General features: G+C 32.2%; 4 protein-coding genes across 9 annotated transcripts in view; 1 reads left to right on the forward strand and 3 right to left on the reverse strand.

Moving 5' to 3' along the window:
* The window catches only part of Cad99C (cadherin-99C), a 269,753-nt gene that overhangs the window by 31,133 nt on the left and 219,063 nt on the right, over positions 1 to 19,557 (forward strand). The window lies entirely within an intron of this gene.
* On the reverse strand, positions 820 to 4,668 carry LOC135832070 (innexin inx3-like). Its single transcript, XM_065345477.1, has 7 exons — positions 4,510 to 4,668; positions 3,697 to 3,892; positions 3,380 to 3,579; positions 1,702 to 1,923; positions 1,390 to 1,631; positions 1,161 to 1,314; positions 820 to 1,067 (listed from the first exon to the last, which is right to left on the reverse strand). The coding sequence occupies exons 2-7, from the start codon at positions 3,857 to 3,859 to the stop codon at positions 876 to 878; spliced, it is 1,173 nt and encodes a 390-aa protein (XP_065201549.1). The 5' UTR covers positions 3,860 to 3,892; positions 4,510 to 4,668; the 3' UTR covers positions 820 to 875.
* Positions 6,390 to 10,989, reverse strand: LOC135834246 (innexin inx3-like). Of its 4 annotated transcripts, XM_065349953.1 has the most exons (8): positions 10,739 to 10,989; positions 10,345 to 10,468; positions 8,124 to 8,319; positions 7,836 to 8,038; positions 7,356 to 7,574; positions 7,025 to 7,266; positions 6,785 to 6,938; positions 6,390 to 6,657 (listed from the first exon to the last, which is right to left on the reverse strand). In XM_065349953.1, the coding sequence occupies exons 3-8, from the start codon at positions 8,284 to 8,286 to the stop codon at positions 6,520 to 6,522; spliced, it is 1,119 nt and encodes a 372-aa protein (XP_065206025.1). In that variant the 5' UTR covers positions 8,287 to 8,319; positions 10,345 to 10,468; positions 10,739 to 10,989; the 3' UTR covers positions 6,390 to 6,519. The 4 variants fall into 4 exon arrangements, with proteins under 4 accessions (XP_065206025.1, XP_065206824.1, XP_065204510.1 ...); XM_065350752.1 differs by lacking the exon at positions 10,345 to 10,468 and having other exon boundaries at positions 10,753 to 10,989; XM_065348438.1 differs by lacking the exon at positions 10,345 to 10,468.
* On the reverse strand, positions 12,952 to 18,117 carry LOC135832806 (innexin inx3-like). Of its 2 annotated transcripts, none has more exons than XM_065347423.1 (7): positions 17,791 to 18,117; positions 15,180 to 15,397; positions 14,887 to 15,092; positions 14,098 to 14,316; positions 13,769 to 14,010; positions 13,517 to 13,670; positions 12,952 to 13,429 (listed from the first exon to the last, which is right to left on the reverse strand). In XM_065347423.1, exons 2-7 carry the CDS (start codon positions 15,340 to 15,342, stop codon positions 13,268 to 13,270), a joined length of 1,146 nt encoding a protein of 381 aa, XP_065203495.1. In that variant the 5' UTR covers positions 15,343 to 15,397; positions 17,791 to 18,117; the 3' UTR covers positions 12,952 to 13,267. The 2 variants fall into 2 exon arrangements, with proteins under 2 accessions (XP_065203495.1, XP_065202767.1); XM_065346695.1 differs by having other exon boundaries at positions 15,180 to 15,372; positions 17,791 to 18,116.

Here is a 19,557-nt window from a genome sequence, read left to right on the forward strand (position 1 = left end):
GTAGAAAAAAATTGCTCATCTGATTACCTTGAAAATTGTTTGAAATTAACTTCAATCTCGAACCCCAACATTTTCCTTTTTCTTGAGCCCCTAATGTCACCAGAATTGACTCATATTAAAAATTGCTTATCTGATTACCTTGAAAATTGTCTGAAATTAATTTCAATCTTGAACTTCAAACTTTTCCCTTTTCAAGACTCCTCACAGTATTGAAAACAGGAAAAAATTGGCCACAGATTTTTTCAACTCCAGCAAAATTGTTTACCGCGAAGAAATTAACCGAAGGACAGGAATGAATGAGCCTAAATGGATGAATGAGCCTAAATGGGAAGATTCAGGAATTCATTTTCCATGGTGACTTCAAAATGTCTGTGATTTCAATAATCAGACATTTCATTGATAAAGGAGCAGCTTCATTGGATTTCGGAGCATTGTGATGTAGAAATGAACATACCTATTGACTAATACAGGGTACAATTCTGCAGCAAATGAGACCAATGAATTTTCAAAGTTCAACTTGCTGCGGTGAGCAAGAATTCCGAAATCGACAATTTTGACTTAACTGTCAAAAATTCACTGTACATATTTCTTGACCTAATGCCTCAAAAGTAGGATCTTTGCAGATGCACGTACACCTGTACTTTCATTTTAGAACTTTCCATATCATTTATCTGAAAAATTGTATCGTAAAATGAAATGAAAGAAACGTGACTTTTTTCTTTAGAAATACGAGGTCGGTAATTATTTGAAATATTGTTTCACCAAGAAAAATTATTCATAAAATTCACGTTATCAATCTTAATAATAAATTTTAAACCATTGTATAAAAATGTCGCATTTAATAATTCAAAGATACCTAACAACATCACATATTATTACTCATATACGATATAGCGCCTTGCACACATCGTTTCCTCATAAGTTGTACCATTTTCTGGCACATCTTCGAAGTTTTTTTCAGAACCATTTTTGTAGATTAACAACGCATGCAGCTCATTGATGAACTCGCGATAGTACTTTGAGCACAAATTTCTGCCCAATAAATCCCATACGAAGAAATCTCCTATCTGTAACATATTCAAAACGATCAGGTCAATTTATTGCTATTTTGGATGAAAATTTCATCTTACGAATGATAGGTATACCAAAATTTTACTCACTTGACTTTTCTGCACAACTTCTTCTATTCTATATTTGTCTTTAGAAGAGTAATGCATCTTTAAAACTTTATCGCGAACGTAAGGTGATAGGAAAAGTGCTACACTGCGTAAGATGGGAAAAAGCGAAATGCAGGCTAAAAAGATGAACCAAAACCTGTGAAAAAAATTATTCATTGTAGATTGCAGTAGTTCGAAATGAACAATATTTTAATTTTTGTATTATAATTACCACAAGAAAATATAAATTTTCTCGTTAAGATTGTTCAAAGCTAGGATGCACATGAAATCGTGTGTTTGAACGGTTCCACTGGAACCATATTTGTGAAAGTCACATTTGGTTATTCGCGGAAAAATTTCGATCATCGGATCTGTTCTGTTTTCTTGAATGGTTTCGGTGAATTGCAATACTCTGGTGCCGTATGTGATGAATTCGCCGTTTAGGAATGAATCGATTAAGACCATATTCAATATCTGAAAATTGTCAACTCGTTTTCAATTTTCTTAAATTCAAATAATGAACGATGATTAGAACGTTACGTACCACGTTGATGAAGTTGAGAAATTCGCAAAAGTAGTACATTAACGCGTATGTATTGTGCGTATGCAGGGATTCGACCGCGAAATATCTCGCCAATTCCTTCAGCCTCTTCACGTGTTCTTGCTTGACTACTGATATAGGACCTCTTATGTTTGCGGTGAATTGGCTGATTCTTTTGTCCTCCCAGTTTTTCCAAATCCAATGTGGTATGTAAAATAAGGCGCCCTGAAAGTCAAATGCGGATTGACAGGTGAATAACCTCAGAAATGTCACAGAGGACTCCAGACAGTCCTCAAAAGCCAGACATGCAGACTGGAAGCCAGATGGTCTTAACAAGTCAGACAGACGAGTGAATGACCTTACGATGCCAGACGGCCTTCAAAACCCAGAAAGACAGGTCGATGACCTTATGAGGGCAGCCAGAATGTCAGATAGTCTTCAAAATCCAGATAGACAGGTCAATGACTTTATATGCCCAGACGTGATGCCAGTCTGCCCTCAAAAGCCAAATGTGCACGTCAATGACAATGACCTTCAGATACCAGACTGGAGTCTAGACGGTCCTAAGAAACCAGACAGACAGGTCAATGACCTCAAGAGGCGAGACAGGACTCCCGACGCGACGGCCCTCAAGAGAGCCAGACAGGCAGGAAGGTCAATGGCTTTTGTAGACCAAACAATATGCCATAATCAAATTAAGCTCTTTTCGAAAATTATTTCTGCCTCGTTTGAAATTCTTCTAATTTTTGTATTCATCTTGGGAATTGAAAATTTTTTTAACTCCGATGTAGGCTCAACCCAGGATATTTTAAATACTTAGTAAAACCATCATAGATTTTTGAGGTTAAAATTTTCAATTTTTATGTTAATGTTTTCGTGAATGACGAATTTTGCATACCTTGAATTTCATTATGAATCTTTTTATAGTTACTTAGCAAGTTTTTCAGAATTAAAAAATCCAAAAATTAGCCGAAAGTCCTAGAAAGGTTTAAAACTACTATCAAATGATTTGGGAAGTCGAAAATGAGGTATAAGTTTTGATTTTTTCATGAAAATAAAGAAACAAAATTTAAAAATTCGCCTAAAATTGAAAAATATGAAAATGGTGTGGTGGTTTACTTTGGAATGCTCATTCAAGTCTTTTTATTGCACGAACCAAAAATTTTTCTGCCAGTGCCAATTGAACTATAATATCTCTCATCTGTGAGCAGATATTGTACCCCCATTGAATATTTCAAAATTCCATTTTTATCTCTCCTTTTTTAGATTTTACATTTTCACCATGTGTATAAATTAACGTTTCGATTTTGATGGTGAAACAAAAGCTACGAGAGATAGATTTTTGATAACACGTGGCATTCTTTTCTACATAATTTTCTAAAAAGAAATAATAAAAAAATTAATAATAATTACAACTGCATGAACGAATAATTAATCGCCTACCGTCTGAAGTACGAGTACATAACATTGTATAGGTAGACCATATCGCTGGGATTTTCATCTTTATTCGAAATTCGTTCGTAATCATTCTGAGATAAGATGTGCTATTGAGAGCATGATCTCATATTTCATGGGAAATATTGATTTACAAAAATACTGTTACTAAAAGTACCTATTCTTTTGAGTTGTCTTTCTCAATTAATAATTAGGTGTACCTAGTTTTATAAACGAATAAACTTACTTGTAAAAACAACATTATTGGAATCCATCGATAATAATTATGATATTTTTTCTCTCCATCTATGTGTTCGCCTATTCCGGATAACTTTACATTACTGTGTTGATTATTCGGTAGGGTATATGTGTATCCCAAATAACAATAAGTAGTCGCAACTTTTGTCGTTCCCTCGTCGTCAGATCCTACACATTGAATTGGATCGCCTGAAATTTGATAGTAGCTAATAAAATGTGTTCGAGGTCTGATTGTGAGCACGTTCACATCTATTTCCGCACTTTCATCATGTCCAATATCTACCTAGACCTACTCATCATACTCACCAAATAAAGAATAAGCTGTCACAAATACGCAGCAAACGAAAAAAATTATCGTTGTTATTCTGTAATGAAGTCGAAAAATTGTATTGTCTGTGATCGGTTTTTCGACTACACTGAAAGCTTTTACTATCGGCTTGAAATTTTCCAGCAGCGCCAATACGGACATGATGTCCGATTTTTAGAATATCTTATCTGTAAACTGAAAACATGGGGTGCTTTAATATCTGGTTATCTAGGTTGGGATTTGGGGGGTTATTCGAGAAATTCAGGGTTTCTTCCGTGTTCCTATACTCAAAACTATTCACAGCGAAAGTGGACCTGATGAGTGCGTCGTTTGCCTCCTCCCTCCTCCCTCTTTTTTCCTTGAAAATTAACTCGAAATATTATGATTAAAATTTCCAAATAAGGGTCACTTTTTAAACAGCAGCGTAGAAAATAGAATTTTGAGGAAATTTTGAAAGCTGTCCTATGCAATTTGTTATTCAGTCATCAGTATCACGAATTATCTCGAGTCTTTCATTTCTCACATCCTAAAATATGGTTTATAGTATGAAAAATAATTAAAGATTTTTGCGAATGATTCCTCTAAAGAACAACGAAACAAAAATTATCTAGGTACTTATAAAAATGTCAAAGTTAAAAAAAATAGGTTTTCTTCGTGTTTTCGATTTAATAACTTTCTTTTAAAGATAGAAAACGAAGAAATGAAGGCATGTGTAGAAAATTCTATTAGGTACGATTGAATGTAACGAATGAATGAGGAGTATTCGTTCCTATTTAATATTAGTCAAGTAAGTCGAAAAAAAAAATTCTTACCAGTAAAATCTCTATTAAATTATTTTCAGATTGGTTAAAGTTGAAATCATTTCAAAAATTCTTCAAATACACACAAATCACGCAATTTTACATTCATTACTGAGACTGTGTTTCTCAGATAGTCTCAACGATAATTCGATTTTCACCAGTAGTACCTACGTCATATTCGCCGGAAACTGAAAAAACCCCCGTGAATAGCTTATCTCGTTAAATACTGATGTTTTGTTATTATCGCTGATTGGAGTCGACAATTTCGTAGAACTTTTGTCATCATGAAAGCGAACGAGATGATTTTCTTTTTGCAATGAGTTACATTAAAAAATCTTTACGGACGAGTTTGAAAGTTCATCTTAACAAACATTAAACTCAAATTGCCTTAAACTCGGTAAAAAAAAAATATGTAGAAATAAGTCATGTCTTTTAAATTCTCAAACATGCTCAATTTTCTAAATGAAACTCGATTGAGACATTATGATGTGTTTTTGTAGGCACTGTTGACAGAAATGAAGTACACATTGGCCGAATGAATTATTTGTTTTTTGGGTGTATAATCCAAAAATTAACAATTTTACTGAGATGTACAATTTGATTAAACGAGCTTTCAAATTGTTCAAGTAGGATTCTTCTGACTTATTTCGTACAAAAAAATTGCTCATCTGGTTATCTTGAAAATTGTTTGAAATTGATTTCAATCTCGAACCTCAGCCTTTTCCTTTTTCCTGAGCCCCTAATGTCACCAAAGTTGACTCATATTAAAAATTAAAAATTGCTTATCTGATTACTTTGAAAATTGTCTGAAATTAATTTCAATCTTAAACTTCAAACTTTTCCCTTTTCAAGAGTCCTCACAGTATTGAAAACAGGAAAAAATTGGCCACCGATTTTTTCAACTCCAGCAAAATTGTTTACAGCAGCACTGATTCGGCCATTTTGAGAACTCTTTGATTCCTTGAAATAAATTAAACAAAGAAAGGAATGAATGATCCTCAATGGGAAAATTAAGGAAGAATTGATTTTCCACTATGACTTCAAAATGTCTGTCAAAAATCAGACATTTCATTGATAATGGATCAGCTTCAATATTGGATTACGATGAATTGTGATGAAAAAATAAAAATATTTACTAATACAAAGTAGAATTCTGCAGAAAATGAGACCAATGAACTATCGAAGTTCAACTTGCTGCAGTGAGCAAGAATTCCAAAATTGACAATTTTGACCCAACTGCCAAAAATTCGCTGCATTTCTTAACCTAATGCCTCAAAAGTAGGATCTTTTCAGATGCAAGTACACCTGTACTTTCATTTTAGAACTTTACACATAACTTATCTACGTATTAAATTTAGTTTACCTACCTTCGAATGAAATAATTTTCCAATGTCTTTCCACTAATTGACCGTTTATTTTGTCTTTCTGTTTTAGGTGAGTACACAAATTTTTGTCAAGGAAGTAACAGAATGTCATGAGTGTAAGTTATAGTTGTTTATTATTTTATACCTATGAAAATATTCATTACAAAATTTTTTCGAATATCGACTATCGAACGTGCATTGAATGGGGGGGGGGGCGTAAAACTGGAGCAAACTATGCCCCTTAAGAATCTTTTTTGTTGTACGTTTAGTTCAAAAGGTATACGTGAAAATAGTGAACTTCTTAAGAATTTTTTCACAACAAATAACTCGAGTGTTATTGAAAATCACGTTTTATCGATGGTTGTACTACAATCTCATGGAATTTTTCGATTGAACCATGAAGAAGAGGGTGAGATTTGCTGTCAGGTTCGATCAAAAGTCGATAGCTCTCATCTCAGGTTGAAACCCTGTTTCCACATTTTCGTCAGATTCATGTTTCTAACAAATTGTTAAGAAATGTTCAAGCAGTTTCGCTGAAAAAATATTTCTTTTTTTCAAAATATTCATGCAAAAAAGTTGTTTATAAAACTTGACTTATTAATTAGATAACTTAAACGAAAGTTTTATAACAATATTATATGTAAGTAATTTAGTATCTTCATGATTCTTCGCTGAGAGATTGTTTTTCAGAAGAATCACCGTCGATTAACATCGCATGCAGCTCGTTGATAAACTCTCGATAATATTTTGAGCTCATATTTCTGCCCAATAAGTCCCATACGAAGAAGTCTCCGATCTGTATTAAAGCATATTAAAATAATTTACCAACATACATATTATAGTACCTACATTTTTACACAGGATTTTTCACTTCTTCCATTTCAAAAGAAAATGAAATCTTATCCGTTTAAAATTTCATTTACCTGTGTGTTATCGACCAAAAGTCCCACTTTGTACTTTTCTTTAGAAATGTAATGTCTTTTTAATACATATTCTCGAACAAAAGGTGATACATAAAGTGCCACGCTGTATACGATAGGTAGCGCCGAAATAAAACCTAATAAGATTAACCAAAACCTGTAAAAAATGTTACTCGTTAACATACGTTTTTGAATTCAAAGATCAAAGTGAAATTGTATGTACATAGATAGGTTATTTTGTACCATAAAAATATGTAAATTTTCTCGTTGAGGTTGTTCAAAGCAAGTACGCAAAGATAGTCGTAATTTTGAAGACCTCCACTGGGACCAACTTTGAGAAAATCACATTTAGTCACTCGAGGGAAAATCCTGATCATCGGGTCTGTTCTGTTATATTGAGGCAGATCGGTGAATTGCAGTACTTCGGTGCCATATTTCATGAATTCGCCATCCAGGAATGAATCGATTAAGTACATATTGACGATCTAAATAATGAGAAAATGGTTCAACATTATGTGAAATTGACTATGTAGCTGTGTGTGTGTGTGTATAATGAACTTTGAGAAGTACTCACAACATTGATAAAGTTGAGGAGTTCGCAAAAGTAATACATCAGTGCGTATGTATTGTGCATATGTAAAGATTCGACCGCGTATCGGGCTAAATTCTTCAGTTTTTTCACATCTTCGGATTTTACTTCTGCCACAGGACCTCTTATGTCTTTGGTTAAATAATGAATTCTCTTGTCTTCCCAGTTTTTCCAAATCCAATGAGGTACGTAGAATAAGAGTCCCTGAAAATCGAGTTCATTATTTTGAATATTATGTTTTTCTGTACAGCAATTGTCAATTGTATGAGTTTGTTTGATTTTGATTCGAGATGAAATTGGATAAAAGGATTATTGGAAAGTTTTTCATTTTTTTTTTTTTGTGAACCAAAAATAAAAGTGATTTTATTTTTCTCAAACTATGATAATAGCTTTTTTTTGAGATTTTTTCAAATTTTTCTACTCTCATTTTATGAGAAATGTTCTGTAAAATATGAATCAGCTTACTTGCAAAAACAACATTAATGGTATCCATCGATAATAATTATGATACTTTTTTGCTCCTTCTGTATGCAGTCCAATTCCAGCTTGTTTTTCATCACTATGTTGATTTGATGGTAAAGTATACGTGTAGCCCAAGTAACAATAAGTATTTGCTACTTTTGTTCTTCCATCATCTTTGGTTTCTCCAATGCATTGAATTGGTTCACCTAAAATGTAAATGATATTGAAATTCTAATATGGATTTATGAAAACAATAAGCCTAATGCTCGCACAATTGCATCTAATACTCACCAAATATAGAATACGCTGTTACAAATACGCAACAACCGAGAAAAATTAACGTCGTTGCTCTGTAATGAAGTTTAAAAATTGTATTGTCGGCGATGGGCTTTTCAACTACGGTGGAAGGTTTGATAATTGGCTTGAAATTTTGCACTAGTGCCAATATGGACATGATGTCCGATTTTTATGAAATCGTGTCTTCAATCTGAAAAAAAAATACGGTAAAATGTGATTTTTAGCTTTAATATAATATTTCAGGAATCAAATTTTGAAAAAGTATTGTGTTGGGTTACGTAATAAGCCCCTTAGTTCATTTTTTAATTTTTTTCTCGTGGTGAATATTTTACTCATTTGCTCTGCTCAAGCAAATTTAAAGCACTAAGCACTCCAAGCTTTTTGTTTGCAAAAGAAAAATGCAATGTTTTTCATTATACAGGGAAAAGAGAGCTAAGAGCTGCCTTCAGCTTCTTCTGTTCTGTACGAAATTGGCGCTAATCTAAGGTCACAAAGGTTATAGACTGCTGAACAGGTCTATTTTTCTCTTTTTTTCTCTCAATTTTTTGCTTCACTGAATGTTGGAATTTTGAATGAAAATAATTTTTTTGCTTAGATGAGAGGTAGATGAGGAAAAAAGTATTGAAAAAAGTGTTAAATGACGTCAAAAAATGTGAGTAATGGCAAATTCTGGTCTTCAGAATGTGATCTTAAGTATTCGTTGTACTAGAAAAGTTTTGAAATAATCGAAAATCCCCCTCCAAAAAAAAAGGGTTGAATGAAAAATCGTATTTTTGGTCATTTTCATTTCACTTGTGAGGAGGAAGGAATGGCCAGTCTTATTTTACTCAATTTTTAAAAACTGATATCATATCACGATTAATTGATTAAGCCGGAAGAGGAAAAAAAGTAAAAATTGATTCACCTTCGTACGTGTAAGTGCATAAAAAACCACATTTAAAAAAATTCCAGCCAAATTTTGCTTTTGAAGAACTATCAAGCATAAACAATTAATAAAAAAGCAAACTTTTTCTTGAAAACAAAAAAAAAATCAAAAATGAAAAAATAGAAAAAAACGTTCAAGCTGATGAAAACATTGAGCTGTCGATTTGAAAATGTTTAAATTCACAAAAGTGCAGAAAATTTCGACTAACGAACATATTTTTGAATATTTCACGGTAGAAAAAGTTTCGAATATTTCTGAGTAAATTAGATATACGTATTCGAAGCATATCGAATGTTAGTCAAAGTAATCAAAATTCTCAAAAATTCGTAATATTAGGTAATGGAGCAAATGACTTTAAGCTCACTATAATCTATGCAGTTATTTGATAGGTGATTTTTATTGTTGTGTCTTAATATTAGGCATTCATTTAAAATGAGTAAGCATACAATATACTGTATTATAGTCAGGAAATGTACTTACAGTAAAATTAATGGTAAATAACATCCAAATTTTTGTTAAAATCACTTCAAATTCACTTCAACAACAACTCATCAAGATACTGTTCATCTCATCTGTAACTGAGATCATATTCTTTCTTTTGCGACTTAAACGGTGACTCACTGACTCAATCACTTCCACTTTTTCATCATATTTACGTATTCAATTCGAAAGAAAAATTTCCTACGTGCCTTATCTCATTATAATAAGTTGTTGATTTGCTAATCTCGCCAAATGAACTCGAGAATAACTTACTAGTGCAGTCAGAGCGCAGAGTATTCACCATGGAAGTCAATTGCTACTAACATTGATGATTGAGTGAGTGTATTTCAAAATTGTGAAGTTGCACGAGTAAAATCGGATGTCGAATGCATTTGAAGATGTGATGAATAATGTAGGTATGTACTTGGTAGGTACCAAAAATGGTTCTGCAATTTTGGGTTTGTAATTCGTCTTACGTAACAAGCATCGAATTTTCATTTGCCTAAACTGATTTCTCCATTTTTTGTAAATTTTTCAAAATCCAAAAATAGTGATTTTCTAAAATTACCTAATGTTTTTTTCTCTCCTATAAAATGCCCCTACTTTTAGAGAAAAAATAACGAAAAGCAGCTCTGAAGGTAATTTTGACTTCTCCTAACCATTTTTTTTTTTTTTCATCTTCGGTAATCTTAAAGATTTCAGCATACTCGTAATTGTCAATTTCATCAGAAAATTGAAAAAAATCCAAAAATTCGTTCGAAAAAGTAATTTATGAAACTCGCACTAATGAATTTTTTTGCCTATACTTACCTAATTTCAACTCAGCAGATCTGAATTTCAGCATTTTCGACCATTTTGGAATCTCCAGTGCGATTTCCAGTTTTTCCAGAATTTATAAAATTTCTCCAAAAGACTTTGAAATAAACTGGGCCAGCTGAAAATCAATTTTTGGCTTCATGATTTTTAATGAACGAGTACATTTGAAAAAAAAATAAAAATGTTAGTAGGTAACTGATCAAATTTTGTGGACTTTGAAAAATTCACCAGAAGTCGAAAAATCAATTTGAGTGGCTGAAATTTTGTTATGAGGGGAGAGGGGGGAGTTCGAACCACGCTCTTTCCAAAAATCGTATGCTTATAGACACTTCGAATACTTGATACGTATTGTTAGTTCTCTTGTTAGAAGTAGTGATATTGTACCTACCTATACGTACTTACTTTAAGCGTAAGTAAGCTTTGTTGAATGAAGGAGTAGTTCAGTTTTATAGTTGGAAAATTTTGCGATAGCTCATATTTAAAATCGTCATCGTCTTCACGAACATTCCATGTGTAAGTTTTGGAAGAAAAAAATCACACCGTAACACCGAATCAAGCAAAAATAATCAAAAAATTCAGTAGCAACAACAGAAAGCCGAACCACTTCTTGTTTCTTGTTACACTAGTTAAAGTATTACGTCCATAAAAAAATATTGGTCGCATAATCTTGAGCTTTATTCGCTTATCAATACTTTTCGTAATATTTCTATTCAAAGATTATATTTGTCAAGTGCTTCTGTCACTGCCTGCATAACACATATCTCAGAAATGCTTATAGCAGTTATTGAGTAGGTGTCTCATCGATATTTTTTTAATACGTGTTAAATTTACTAATCGAAATTTTTTTCTTACGTATTGATTTAAGTCAATAATTCGTAAAAAAACAAATTTTGTCATTTTTCCAACACTGTGTAGTACTAAGTGTTGTACATGAGGCTAGTCCTAGAGAAACGATTGTCAATTATCAGTTTACTTGTGCACATTATTTTCGCGTTGTAAAAAATTGAAGGCGATGGTGAATTGGTTGTTTTCCTTATTTACTCAGCTCTCGTGATACGTACGAGATTATTTCTCGTTCGGATTGGATTTTGCACCGTTAGTCATTTTTTAGTTGAAGGAATTATTGAAAAAGATGTGAATTTTTTTCAACATTAAGAATTAACAGTCTACGTGGAAAAAATGATTCAGTATGATTGAGAAATTATGTATGAAGAAAACATATTGAGCAGAGGTGTAGAATGCACAATGCATATTACAGATCAAAATGAATTTACAAAATTTGTGTTCGTTTCGTTTGAAGGGGTTGTTTCTACATTTTAATTTTTCAAAATTTAATTTGGTGTGTAGCTTTTTTTTTTTGAAATGATTTTTTGTGGCGAATAAAACAGGTTCTTTTACCTATGTAGATAATGAAAAATTATGATTTCTAAAATAATCCATGAAGTACCTAGGTACCCAGCACCTACCTACCCACCGATACTTGAGCAATTCAATTTTACAAGAAAATTCGAAAAATTTCAAAGTACATAAATCTAAAATTCTTAAAATTGGGTATGCGAATTTTATCGAGTTCAAAACACAAAAATAGTTCAATTCAGTTGCACTTTCCTCAAATTTTTTTCAAAAAAAAACCTTTTTTCTAAAAAACAAATTTTATAAACTCTACTATCGGTAAGAAGTTGTAAACTTTACAATTTTGTTCCCTTTCATTCTCATAAATTTACTTGAAAACAAATTGATTTTTTGAAAAAAAGAGGGTTTTACATACGAAGAAAATTGAGAGAAATGAAATTGAAGAGCATAACATTCCCATTTGTGCAGTATGAGTATGCAGCTTTTTTCTAAAAAGTCTAATTTTCACCATAATTTTGAAAAAAAAAATTGAAAAGCTCAACTTAACTTATTGTTGGTGGTGAAAAATTTTATAGAATTTTTTTTCCATTTTTTCGGCATTAAAAATTGATTTTTAAAAAAATTTAAAAACACAAAATTTTAGAGTATTGAATTTTTCATTTGTGAAAGTAATTAATTTATGTTCTAAGAAACTTTATTTCTGACATTTTCGAAATATTTCGAGCAAAAATTGGAAGATCAGCTTTTTTATAGAATTTTTTTGTTTCTTTGACTTTAAATCAATGAACTTGGGTTGCCCAGAAATTGTTTTTACCATGAGAGATTGAATTCGAATTTAGTTTCAGTCATTTTTAAAGATATCGAGATGAAATATTTCCTTTGAATGAGTCAATTTTTTGTAAATTCAAAAAATGATAAAAAATGATTTTACTTGAGTATTCATAATTTTTTAGCATATGGAACTTCAATTGAGTCCATTTTGGGTTGCAATTTGAATTGTTGTATGTCCCCAGTACAAAAAGGTTGTCAATGGATTTTTATTTTTCACAACCCAGTTAAGAGGTTCATAAACTGTTGGACAAAGTTGAAAATTTTGAAAACATTGAAAAAAAAATTTTCTAAACGAGTTAAATTTCAGAACCCTATTTGGTAAAGTTTTCTTGAAAAAATACTTTATTTCATTTTCCCTCCATCAAGTTTGTGTTACCTAATTAATTTTCTGGTTGTTTTAAATTATATTGGACCATGTATCATTCACAAATTGCTTTATTGCGTTCGAGATGTTCTAATAGTACCATTAGACTATACAATTACCTATTCATAATTTTTAGAATAAATCGTTTTCCGATTTGCTTACAAATACAACATGATTATCACCTAATAATATTTTCTAGAATTCATTACTTGATACTGAATTAAGAAATCGAATAGTTTCGTTAAGAAACTCATATAAAATATTAACATTAAAAAATTATACATAAAATTCACGTAATAAAATAAACTTTTGAACACTTACACATATTTAAAAAAAATCTCCACCTACTCGATTAGGCCTATTTTACCATCAAAATTTTGTATCATCCTCGTTTGCAGAGAGGTAAGGGTAGTGAAGTTTGTCGGGTGTATCTCTCTCCATTAATAATGCGTGTAACTCGTTTATAAACTCACGGTAGTACTTGGAGCTCATGTTTTTACCCAATAGATCCCATATGAAGAAGTCTCCGATCTGTAATATTTATATTGAAGTCGATTAGGTATGTTCGATTTTCTCACTTTTCATCAATCATTGCTGATTTTACGAAATTTTACTCACTTGAGTTTTCCTAGCAACATCTTGTATTCTGGATTTTCCTCCCAAAATGTAATACCTTGTTAAAATATATCCGCGTACTAAAGGCGATAGGTATACTACTACGCTGTATAGGATGGGTAATACGGAAATGCAAGCCAGTATGATTAACCAAAACCTGTGAAAATAGAGCAATCCGTCGTTAATTACGCCCAATATATTAGGTACTCGTAACTTGAACCTCATAAAATTAGAAAACAGCGTCTAAAAATGTACCATAAAAATATGTAAATTTTCTCGTTAAGGTTGTTCAAAGCGAGAACGCAAAGGAAATCGAAATTTTGAACGTTTCCGCTCGGACCAACTTTGTGGAAATCGCATTTAGTCAATCGTGGAAAAATTTCGATCATCGGGTCCGTTCTGTTTTCTTGAGGAGTATCCGTGAATTCCAATACCCTAGTGCCATACGTTGTGAATTCGTTGTTCAGAAATGAATCGATCAGGTATATATTCAAGACCTAAAATAACAAATCCGTTCCCCATTTTGATGAAATTAACAAAAAATACCTTATAAATGGCGATGATGAACGATGAATTGTACGTACCACGTTGATAAAATTGAGGATTTCGCAAAAAATAAACGTATTCGCGTAAGAATTGTGAGTGTGTAATGATTGGACCATGTATTTCGCCAAAATCTTCAATTTATTCTTATCGTCAGGTTTGACTTCTACCACTGGACCTCGTATGCCTGCAGTCAGATGGATAATTTTTTTGTCTTCCCAGTTTTTCCAAATCCAATGTGGTACGTAGAATAAAGCACCCTGAAAATCAAAATGCGTAGATATTGATGGGAATTTTTTTGACTTAACGTATTCAAATATGTTGTCAAGTGTTGGCTTGGAATGATTCGCAGAAAAAGGCTTCAGATTTCAGGACCATCGAAGTCAAAATCTACAAAAACCTATTCTTTTGGTGCTCTGTGTTTTTAAAGTTTGACTTTAAACTGCAATTTTTGGTTTCGTGGGAAAATATTTTGAAGGAAAATTCAACAGAAATTTTCAACAAACGAATGTCTGATTGTTAGTGTTATTATTTCAGGTGAATTATGCGTCTTATCTTTGGGGTTTTCACGTTTTATCTCGTCAGTGAATTGATTCAGAGAAAAAGATGTTGAAATTATAAATCCCATTATTCCCAGAAAACAAATGATTGCATATTTCATAGAAAATTCACACCGACGAGTTGGTTCTTTTGAAAGTGTACAGTTTCACAAGTTAATAAAGTAATATTATTCCTTAGCTTTTTTTTTGAAAAATTAAGAAGAATGTTTTTTATATTATAGCCATTTCGAAAAAATTGTGAATCTATTGATTATATATTAACAAACTCACTTGTAAAAACAGCATCAACGGAATCCATCGATAATAATTATGATATTTCACTTTATCACCATGTTCTTTTGGCCCTAATCCATCGAGTTTCTCATTTCCATATCGATTTGTTGGTATGGTATACGTGTACCCCAAGTAACAAAAAGTATTCGCTACTTTGAGTTTACCATCATCTGTGGTGTCTCCTATACATTGAATTGGATCACCTGGAATTTGATGATGTTGAAATAAAATCTGCTCGAATCATAATATACCTGCCTGAGTACCTACTCGGTATTCGTAGATTTACTCACCAAATAGCGTGTAAGCTGTCACGAATACGCAACAGGAGAAGAAAATTAACGTCGTAGTTCGGTAATGAAGTCGGAAAACTGTATTGTCAGTGATTGGTTTGTCGATCAAACTGGGTACTTTTATTATTGTCTTGAAATTCTTTACCAACTCCACCACGGACATGTTGGATTTTTAGCGAAACGTATCTTCAAACTGAAACAAAATTGAAGTGTCAAATCTGGAACATGGTTTTTGAAAAAGTTGGTAATATTGATTTGGTTTTGAGAAAAAGTTGATAGATTATCTTATGAGAGAAGAAAATAATACGAGTAACAAGGTGCATAGATGCCTTGCTGCCCTGTTCAACATTGGGAGATTTCCGAGGAAGGTGATAATTTTAATGAATTTGTGGCTACAATTTGTGAAAAAAAAACAAAATTTTATTCAAATGCTAGCCCAGTTATTTGAGGGGAAAATTCCAATTTATGAAGATTTTGTTCTTCAGTATTTTATGCAAATACTGGTGAAAGTAAAAAAAAGGCAGATGGGCAGAAAAGGGGGAGAGGAAAAACTGCAGAATGGCACCGAAAAATATGGGGAAAATCATTCATCTTTCTAGCATCTCATCATGGAGCAACTATTTCATCATATTTTTTGATTCGTATCCTATTTTTGACCTTCAAAATCAATCAAAAGTGGTTTTGAGTCGTTCTGAAACTTCCAGCGAATTTCTGGATTTTTAAATTTTGGAAAAGTTGTCGTAAAAAAAATTGAATAAAGATTAAATTCAGCTCATGCGAATTCAGATTTATCGTATTTGTGACCCTTTCGATTGATTTAGGCGTCAATTTTCAAAATACTTTTTTTTCTTGTTCAAATCCAATATTTTCTTTTGCGATTTAAAAAAAAAATTGAAAAATTCGTTTCTCACAAAAATCTAGGACACTTGAAAAGGCTGAAACTTGGTTCAACTGATTAGTGGTTTTACTCATTTTTATTGGGTAAATTCAAGTTTTGAAAATTTTCTCTCCTGAATAACCAAAAAATTAGAACCACTGAATTCCGAAATACATATTTTCCTAGGTTCAGAAATGATATTTTTCCACGTTTTGGCTTCATTATTGCAAAATATTTGCGAAGAAAAAATTTTCAAAGCACGAATTTACCCAAAAATAAACGATTTGCAAATTTTCAATCGCTCAGTAGAACTCGAAAGATGTCCTTGGTTTTTGGTGGCAATGGCCTAGGTGGATCAAGAATCTCAAATAATAGGTACACTATCTCTTGGGACTGGGCTATTTTCCCCAAAAAGGTTTGATGTGGGGTGGGGAGAAGGGGGGAGGGGTAAAGCAAAAAACCAGTTTAAAAAAAACGAAAATTCCCTTTCTTTGAGGACTCATATCACCGCTCCAGGGGCACCTCCGAAGCCAAAATGTTTTCTGAGTGAATTTCAACTCAAAATGAAGATCTTCATTGAACGTAGTCAATATTTTCAGGTTTTTTTTTTTGAGATCAATCCTAATTATCTAATCACAAGAGGAAAATTTAGATTTGAACCATCAGAAAGGATTTTTGAAGATTTCTGGGTCACAAAAAAAAGGTTTGTTTGAGTTTACAGATGTTGGATTGAATTTTGACCCTTTTTAAAGAAATTTTTCCAAAACTGGAATCCTCTAAAATTTTCTGGAGGCTCCAAAACGACTCGAAATCACCACCAATCGGTTCACGAAGTTGAAAATGGACAGTAAACCAAATTCCAGCTTTCTACCTCAATTTGAATAAACTTTGAATTTTTCGTGGCAAATGAGTCCTTGGATTTTGAAAAATGTTCGTTTGCCAAAAATTGGAAAATGGAAATAAGTAGTGTATTTTTCCATACTTTTGCGATTTTTATTTGTCTCTAAAAAGTTTTCTGGTTTTCTGGTGATTAAAAACAGGTGGGTGCTTTCTTTTCTGAGTTGAAAATTTTTCTAAAGAAAAATGTTCTCAACATTTCAGTTGAGTAAGAAAAATTATGGAAATTGTGCAATTTTCTCAAAAAGGGGACTATTATAAGAATCACTTGAGATACTTTTTTCCCAGTATAAGTATGGATCGATAAGCATTAAGTAGGTTCGTTTAGGTACATTTTAATATGTTTCCAAAAAGAGGAGATTAGGATTATCGTCCAAAAATGAACCATTTTCATTGGCATCATTCTAGGATCTAGGTAACTACAATTTTTTTCAGTTCTTTTTTTCTGTTTCCCAGAACAAAGGAAAAAATCGTCCCACCTCTAACGAATACGAAAATATACGTTCAAAAATTCAAGTCAAATATGGATCTAGCAAAATTTAAGTAAAACTTATGAAAAAATAACCTCCAACGCATGAAAAAATTGCCAAAAGGAAATGCTTCGAAAATATTTTCCGAGCATTTACCCTGTAAGATCTGCTTAGACTAAAACAATTTCTTGAAAAAAAGTCACCTTCGATGACGCAGAATAATGATTCAAATTACAATGGAATTTTTTTGACGACAGCTCATGCAACCTTAAATATTAATTATGTCTCCTATTCGATATTTTTATCACCTACTTACATTTTAATAATTAAAAATTAGCAAAAAATTAGCATAAATGCAGGTACTTACAAAAACAATATCAGCGCTTTTTCACGAGTAACATGGTTGAAATCACTATAGAAAGAGAAACACTGCAAATTCACATTGATAGATATTAACTTATTTCACATCTGTAACTAAAACGAATAAGGCGATTCTGCGAACCAGTTTCAACGTCAATATCTCCAACGATTCGACTACCACCCCTTATGCGTCATTTACATTCGTATTGTACAGTATATTCAAAAGAACTTTTTTCTGGGTTTCTTATCTGCATTACTCGTTGGTATTTTGTTAATATCGCTAAATAAAGTCGATAATTTTTGTTAACGCGCACAGCATTGATAAAAACCAATTAGAACATTTTTAAATGCTAATTGTATGCGAGACTGGCGATGGTGATATTAGAAAACCAGCAGTCGAGAGGGGCACCCATTTCTTAGTTATTCGTATGATTTTAGCAGTTGATAAAGTACGATAATACACTATGCAAGGCGATTGGCGAGCAAAAGTGTACGAAAATAGCTCTTTAATTAGATAGGTAGATGCATTGTGTGTTAGCTGGTTTGCAAACAGTTTCATGCACTTTGCACCATCAAACTTATCGCAAACGTGTACCTACATGATTTCTTAGTGGTCAAAATTTAATATGTAATATGTACTTATGTGCACGGTTTCATTCATAGTTAGATTTCTAGTCGGTTTTCAGGTGTTTTCTGCAAATCTGTTCGATAGGTTGCGTACATTTTAGTATTTGAAGGGGTTCAGTGCCCCGGAAAAATGTTCGAATTTGAAATGAATTTAATTTCAGCGAGGTAATATAGTGGCAAATTAGAAATTTCGTACATTTTACCGAAACAGAGACTACTCGTGATGAAGCTCAAAATCAAATTATAGAATCATTTTGTACTCACTTCAAGTGCAAGTCGAGCTGATTGAGGATTATGTTCGAATGTACTGTTGAAGAAGCTGCGTAAAATTGAAGTTTTTAAAGTTCCAGTTCCTATTCGTTTCTTTATTCATTCGATGTAGTTTTTTTCAGCATTATAGGTACTGTTCAATGATTTCGTTGTATGATGTCATATCAGTGCTTCTATATGTACATTTCGTCTGCATATGCTATGAAAGCTACAACCCATAAAATCAAGGAAAAGTTCTGGACTCAATCGATAAAACTTGTTGAGCTTGATAATATTTATTGAAAAAATCTACGCATCTTTCTCTTTAGTATATGGGTAAAAACATAAGACTTGAAACATTTTTAAATTTTGGCTCCCTAATCAAAATTTCCTATTTTTTTAATAACAATAATTTTCAACTTTTATGCGGTGGCCAAATATTTTTCATTTGTCACATCATCAGTGATGCACCATTTTTTTTTTTTTTTTAAATTTATGAGTACCTATAATATTTTTATTTTTTTCATTTCAATAATTCCCTACATATTTTACCAACTATTGAATCATTTTTTAGTTTTCAAATTCGAATTCAGAAAATGAAATTCAGATTTCTTCACCTGGAATTCTTTGATCACCACTGGCATAATTTTCTTGATAAAAACTCGTAATTTAATTAGCAAACTTTGAAGAAAAAAACAACGTAGAAAGTTGAGTTCATTTTTTGACGGAGCCACTGTCCAAGGTTTTTCTGTAGGGGGATACAGGTAACTCAGTCTTCCCATAGGTAAAAAAGAAATTCTACAAATGTGTTCATAAAACAAGGAAGAAATATCACAACTGGAAAATCTGATATAATCTTTTGAAACAATTTTTTAAAGGGAAAAACTCCAAGAGGTTG

The sequence above is a fragment of the Planococcus citri genome, chromosome 1, assembly GCF_950023065.1.
Source record: "Planococcus citri chromosome 1, ihPlaCitr1.1, whole genome shotgun sequence".
Taxonomy (NCBI): domain Eukaryota; kingdom Metazoa; phylum Arthropoda; class Insecta; order Hemiptera; family Pseudococcidae; genus Planococcus; species Planococcus citri.